General features: G+C 39.6%; 1 protein-coding gene across 1 annotated transcript; it reads left to right on the top strand.

Annotated features, from left to right (window-relative positions):
* Window positions 1-5,162: 5,162 nt before the first annotated feature.
* Window positions 5,163-6,113, top strand: LOC310853680 (olfactory receptor 4E1-like; the record flags this gene model as incomplete). The annotated part of the gene is made up of 1 exon (XM_083758075.1): window positions 5,163-6,113. Exon 1 carries the CDS (start codon window positions 5,172-5,174, stop codon window positions 6,111-6,113), a length of 942 nt encoding a protein of 313 aa, XP_083614201.1. The 5' UTR covers window positions 5,163-5,171.
* Between the last annotated feature and the right edge of the window lie 1,559 nt (window positions 6,114-7,672).

The raw sequence follows: 7,672 nt of genomic DNA, 5'->3' as shown, positions 1-7,672 counted from the left end.
CATTTATTTTTAAACTTGTTCATCAAATGTATTACAACATTATGTGTTAATACATTTGATAAATGCTTTTGATACATGTACAATGCACTTTCTAAATGTATTTAAATACATTTGATGAATGAAAATACATTAACAGATATTATTGTTTAGATGTACAGTACTGTATAAGTGCATTTGATTAATGCATGACATATATTTTCCAAAATGGGCATTAGTGCACGAATGTATTCGTATTTATTTCCTTTGGAGCAAATTAATATCTTTCACCATCAAAATGACAGCAAAATTATTATTTTTCTGAGATTCCGGTATAGGGAAATAACACTGGACCATGTATGCACAATGGGGATGGCTCCAGGGGGAGCCACTGCCTGTCCACCTAGTGGTGGACAGCACCTAAGTACATATTTACTTTTACAGTTACTGACTGTACTATTAGAGTATTAGAGTACTAGAGTATATTTGGATACTTATGACCAGGGCCGGCTTAATGGCAGAGCTTTAGGTGCTGCAGCGCAGGGCACCAACCTGGCAACCTGGGTTGCCAAACGGCAGAGAGAAAGTGAAAACAGTCTCGACTCGCCAATTCTCCTAATTCCTTGATAGTAGTTATTCTGGTGGTCAATAAAGGTGTACATTATAATTGTATGAATTATATTCTGTATCTTTTCACTGCTATAAAAAATATGAAATCGAAAGCAGACTGACTGTCAGTGTCTCACTATTTTCATCTGTATTTGGGTTTCCATTTTTCCATACCATGATGGGAGCCTAGATTGAAAAAGCCATTTCCACCATGTAAACAATAATGCACATTTTAAGTAAATGGAGACCAAACTTTTCTACTATATCCATGTTAGTATTTTGGTATGAAAACACCTTTTTTCCCTGCTACGGTTCAATAGTTAGGCTATAGCCAAAACATTAATTCAGCCTGTTATTGTTCCAGAATTGGGACACCATTGAGAGAGAAAATGTGGGTTGAAGTCCTTCCTCGGTCCAGTAGTGCCGCTCGGTCCAGTAGTGCCCTAGAGTAACAAACAGACAGACGGACAGACAGACAGACAGACAGACAGACACTGGCTGTTACGGCCTAGAGGAGATAATTACTGTTGTTTGCTAAAAGCTCAAGAGACCACAATGCCCCTAATGGTGACTGTTTCATCCCTGCTAACCCGACTCCTCGTCACTGTTACACAGAATAACATCACTGCAATAGGAGACGGTCATTAATGAGATCCTCTGTGAACTGGTCTGAACAAAACACCTATTAACAGTATATGATGATAATTAGGCCCAAGAGAGCCAGAGAGCGGGTTGTTTGTCAGACCTATCTGGAACTCAGAAGATAACACTAATCACAGCACATGATAGTGATAGCTAATTCAAAATAAGTTAAGCTATTAAAAACTAATTGTCAACCCTGATAGCTCCTGGGATATATGGGCCTTAGAATTCACTCTCTAAGGCACTGCAATATTATATCTGAAAACATTTCCTTGTTCTTCAAAAAAGGGCTTTGCATTGACATAATACAAATAGTATGAGTAATATATATATATATATATATATATATACATATTAAACAGCACCAAACAACAGAGAGAGGGAGAGAGAGAGAGAGAGTGGAAAATGAGGAAAATAATTGGTACAGTAGGGATAAGAAGTGAGCCCTACAGTAAGTTGACCTCTGTCCACTGGCCCTGGAGTCGGGCCCCAGATCCTACAATATGTTATCCCTAATTCTATTAGCTGTTGGTCAGTGGGAGCGATGGGGTTACCTTTAAGCCCCACACGGACTGCTCATTACACACCACACTGTACTACTGTACCACTGTACCAGTGCCATAAACACAACCCTAACCTATACATGAATGCTCCTGGATTGTTACTCAGTACACACTACGCACGCACACATGCATGCATGCACACACGCACATACATACTCACACATACACTCACACACACGTACACATTATTTATCCTGGCTTCTTGGCCAAACTCATAGGCATTTCTTTTTGCCACTGGCAGATTCACGTCTGGCCCCTGCGAAACAATGAAAGTTGCTAACTACGGTATAGCCTTTAAACTAATGACTATACAGAAACAATGTACCGATTTGCGTGATCTTTGGACAAGATAACCACCTCAAGCTGAACCCAGACAAGACTGAGCTTCTCTTCTTCCCAGCTAAGTCCTGCCCGATGCGGGAGCTAACTATTTCCAAAGACAATGCCTTGGTAACGTCTGTCCCAACAGCCAGGAACCTTGGTGTGGTCCTGGACATGGTCAGCTCTCGTTGAAAGCACACATTACAGCCGTCACTCGATCCTGTAGGTTTACACTCTACAACATTCAACGAATCAGACCCTTCCTCACCCAAGAGTCAGCCTAGCTAGCTCCTTATACAGACATCAGTCATGTCAAACTTGACTATTGTAACTCCCTCTATACTGGCCTACCGGCTTGCGCACATAAGCCTCTACAATTGATCCAAAATGCCGCAGCTCGCCTGGTTTTTAACCAGACAAAATTCTCACATGTCACTCCCCTTCTCCGCTCCCTCCATTTGCTAGTACAAAACTCTGATGCTGGCATTCAAAGCAACTAAAGGTATGGCAAGTCTGATCGCACCCATAAACCCTCCCGTGCGCTCAGAGCAGCTGACGAAGGGAAGCTGGAAGTACCTTCGTTAAAAACGCCGGGACAACGCTCCACGCGTCCCAAACTCTTCTCCCTTCTGGGTCCAAAACTATGGAATGCACATCTCATTGCAATCAGAACTGCAAACTCACTCCCAATCTTCCACGGCAGTCTGAAAACCCACCTCTTCAGACTCCATCTTAGCCCATAGCACTTGTCGTAGTAGGCCTACTTGCCCTAGCCTCGACCTCCTACAGGCGTATGCACAGGCTCAACTTATGTAACTTAAATAGCACTTTATGTAGACATAGCACTCTATAGTGTATATATATATACATAGTTTCATTAGATAGACATTCCACTGTTAGGTTCTTAAGCTTACGTATGATTCATGATGACAATTCTTTTATGTATTTGATGTATTACCATGTTTTTTGTTCTTGCTTACTATAAATCGCTTTGGATTAAGAGCGTCTGCTAAATGCCTAAATTGTAAATTGTAATATAAAAAAGTGCTATAACTGGCTCAGGTAAAACATTTGGTGTAAAACATTTGCGGCCCTATTTATGAAAATAGGGCCTCTTTACTTGGTGCACACATACACACACACACGCGCGCGCACGCACGCACACACATGCACGCACATGGGGAAAAAATCATCTATTTCTCTCTGTCTATCTCTCTCTCTCTCCCTCTACCCCCCCCCCCCACGGTCGAGGCAGATGGCCGCCCACCCTAGAGTCGGGTTTTGCCTGACGTTTCTCCTCTCCTAAAGGGGAGTTTTTCGTTACCATTGTCGCAAATTCGCAATATTGCTTGCTCTGGGTGGATCTTTGTTGGTTGTAAAGTGTCTTGAGACAACTTGTTGTGATTTGACACTATAATAAAATTGAATTGAATTGAATTGAATTGAATCTATTCTAGCTGGGCTTTGCAGATTCTTTGTTCATCTTCATTTTATTGTAATTTGAAACATTTCCTAATTATCAATTGATATGTAAAAATACACTGTAGGTTAATATTTTATTTACATATGTTGCACCATCACATTCTTACAATGTGGGGATTCCCCACCTTAAGGTGGGGTTGAGGTGAAGATTATAGCACAGACCCTTATACATTAAATAAGAGCTATAGGGTAGCATTCCATTTGTTTGTCTTTACTGAGAGACAGCCAGTAAGACATCGGAGACTCTTCTCATGGGATTTCAACAAACAAGCGAGGACATTATATAGCCGCAATTATAAATGTTTGTCTGCCTTTGTGTATGTATACACTGTATGTCTACAGTATGTAAATAATAGTGAAAACATATGGAGACAACATATGGAGTGTATAATAATCAAAAAGTATACGAAAATGGCAAAAGTATACATTTACGCTAGTCTATCACAGATATTTTACCTACAGAAGCATGTACATACATAACTCACATCTATTTTACAGTATATGAAAATAACCAACATGATATTGATAGTTAAATTATAGCTATATCTTCTGTGACACAAAAGGATGACCAAGACCTTCATGGCTGTTGAAATTTAAGCTTAAGAATTTTGAAAATAAGTTGTCATATTGTGTTTTATATTCATATCAAGCTAAACCTTTGATCAAAACAGAATGCATGTAAAAAAGACTTCATGTCTGATGGACTTTGAAAATGCGTTTGAAGTTTTCCTTACAGGACAATTGTTACGTTGTTGAATTAAATTTCGTTCAACTAAATGAAAATGTATAATGTCCTCATTACTTCTCCCTGGAGAAGATGTTGACAGTTACTATGACAGCTGACATCTTGCTGACATGAATTTGAGAAAACAAACCCTTCTCCACCATTTATAAAAACAGATGGAGGGTGTTCTTGGTACTCGCTTAAGGTTGTCCGGTGAATGTTACAACAGGGACAAGACGGACTGTTGAGGAACGAGGAAGAAGAAGAGCAGGTATTTCTCCATCTAAAAATGTTTTATTTCAAGAAAAATCTTTTCATCATTCCAATTTAAGCTGAATGTCTTCATTCTAAAGCAAAAACCAATCAACTGTATGGTGACTCATAATAATCTATAGGCCTATTGAGTGATGCTGCTTTCTTGGTTTTTCCATTGATTTTTGTAGACAAAGTAATTGTAATTTCCTAACCTTATAGCGTCACCATTCATACTAAAGGCAAAATGTTTTTTTCTTTTTTTTTTAATTTATCATGGAGTCAAAATATCTAGAGTAGATACTGCCAATCATTCATAGCAGTGGATAGAAGAGTTGTGAGCTTTAAACCCAGATCTGTGCATTTGCAACTCACACTAACCTTGAGTACTAATTAAACATGGTCTGACTACTCACTACTGCATGTACTTCTAAAACTGTCAACATGTTTGTTTTGTATTTCTCCAAAGTAGAATCCTTCTCTTCAGTTTCTATGTTTTGCCTTTACTTTAACAGGAGACTACTATCTTCTACAATATGTGACTATGTGCCTTGGGTAACTGTTTTGAGTCATAACTGTGTCATCTCTCTTGTTTTAGGTCGATGGAAAACTACACTTACAACAGCCTCGTACTCCAGCTTGAGGGGTTAAAGGTCACAGAGAAATCTGTGGTCCCTGTCTTTATCTTCTTCTTTGTTTCCTACTTGTTTATTATGTTTGCCAACGTGGGGATTGTAGTTCTGATTGGCATCGAAAAGAGCCTTCACCAGCCCATGTATATTCTCTTTTGCAACCTGCCAATCAATGATATCATTGGTAACACTATAATGGTACCTCGTTTGCTCAGAGACATTCTGGTGCCTCCGTCTGAGCGCCTCATCAGTTACAATGAGTGTGTGGTCCAGGCGTTCTGTACGCACATGTTTGGTACAACCTCTCATACAATACTAATGATAATGGCTTTCGATAGGTATGTGGCCATCTGCAATCCCTTGCGCTATTCCACCATCATGAGTGGTAAAATGCTGATTAAGCTGACTGTGTCTGCGTGGGGTGTAGCTTGTGTTTTGGTGGGTATTCTCCTTGGCTTAACCATACGGCTGAACAGATGCAGGACCATGATCACAAACCCTTTCTGTGACAATGCTTCACTGTTCAAACTTTCTTGTGAGAGCGTTTTTATCAATAATGTCTATGGGCTCACTTTCACTGTGGTACTTTTTACATCATCTATAGGGGGTGTAGCTCTCACCTACACTAAGATCACAGCTGTTTGCCTGACCAGTAACAACAAGAGTTTGAACACTAAAGCCCTGAAGACATGCAGCACTCACCTGTCTGTATACATGATTATGCTTTTATCTGGAATGCTTATCATTGCTCTTCATCGTTTCCCAGAGTTGTCAGACTATAGGAAGCTCTCAGCCATTCTGTTTCACATCATCCCTGGCAGCCTAAACCCCATCATTTATGGAGTGCAGTCTAAAGAAATACGCAAATTCTTGTCAAATGTATGTCGGTCCAAACAAAAAGTGTTTCCTTAATTTTAAGTACTGGTTTGTTAGTTTTTTCTTTCTTTTTTAATTACTATAGGGTAATGATGAATCCTGTGAAAACATGCACCTGGAGTGTCTTGTTGCGATTTCATGTCTTTTGTTGGCATGTATGTATTATACCTACAAATGGTTGCAGTTAGGTGAATTATAAATAAGTATTAAAATATGTCTACGGTCATTTTGATTGCTCAACTTATTATACGCCACACAATGAATGAATTAATTATAAATGTGAATCAATTTTGAAGTTGTACATCATTTGTTTTAGGATTGGTGCCAATCGGATAGTATTTAAAATAATTAATATAATAATCAGTCCTTATTCTTGTTTAGAATATGGATTGTTTTTTTATATACAAAAAGAGCAGAGGGTTATATGTACATACTCTGCATTCAGAATACATGTCTTGAATCCACAATGTATAAACTCAAATAAAACATAAAACATGCAGATAATGGGCTTGTTTAGACACAGCTTGCTAAAGTGTGAAATTATTATCGAATAACATAATTTGAACAATGGATTTGGTACAGAAATACAATATTATTCTGATTTGTATATTTACAGCACTATATGACGTTGCACGCACGCACGCACGCACGCACGCACGCACGCACGCACGCACGCACGCACGCACGCACGCACGCACGCACGCACGCACGCACGCACGCACACACACACACACACACACACACACACACACACACACACACACACACACACACAATTCAATTCAAAGGGCTTTATTGGCATGAGAAAACATACGTTTACATTGCCAAAGCAGAAAGAACAATACAACAATACAGCAATACAATCAAAACAAAAATGATGTACATTTGAAGGTCAGAATCTTCAATAGATCAAATTCTATGTACCAAGATCACTCGATGCAGGTATAGTGCAGGAATATACACAATGATTAGTCTTTAGGGTGGTTGTGTTCCATTTGATATCCTTCTCCTATCACAGCAACTCACAAATCTTGCTGCTGTGTTTGCACATTGTTGTACTTTGCCCAGCAGATATGGGAGTTTTTTGTCATTGGTCATGTTTTAAAAATCTCCGTGTGTGGTTCTAATCTGTGGGAAGTATGTGTCTCTGATGTCTTGGTACAATGGACAGATGTTTAGGAAGTGTAGCTCGGTTTCCACTTCATTTTGTGTGCAGTAGTGGGTGCGTAGTCTGTCTTTTCTCGGGATACAGGTCTGCCTATGACGGCCTTTCTTGATCGCGAGACTGTGCTCACTGAGTCTGTACCTAGTTAAGATTTTTCTTTGTTTTGGGTCGGTCACGGTGCTCAGGTATTCTGCCACTGTGTATTCTCTGTTTTTATGGTTTAGTCCAATGGGTTTTCTATCTCGTGGCTCTGTTTGTGTTTGTGCCCGGAGTTCCAGGGCCAGATGGCTGATGGGGCATCTCTCTAGAGTTTCACTGTGTGTGACTGCCTTGTTATGGAGTGCATCTAGGTCACTTTCTTTTAGGTGGTTGTAGAACTTAAGTGCTCTCTTTTTTATTTTGATTATGAGTGGGTATCGTCCTAATTCTG

This window comes from Protomyctophum parallelum (assembly GCF_964188405.1).
Source record: "Protomyctophum parallelum genome assembly, chromosome: 1".
NCBI lineage: Eukaryota > Metazoa > Chordata > Actinopteri > Myctophiformes > Myctophidae > Protomyctophum > Protomyctophum parallelum.
Note: the sequence above shows the minus strand (reverse complement) of the source record. Positions and strands in the feature narration are given on the sequence as shown.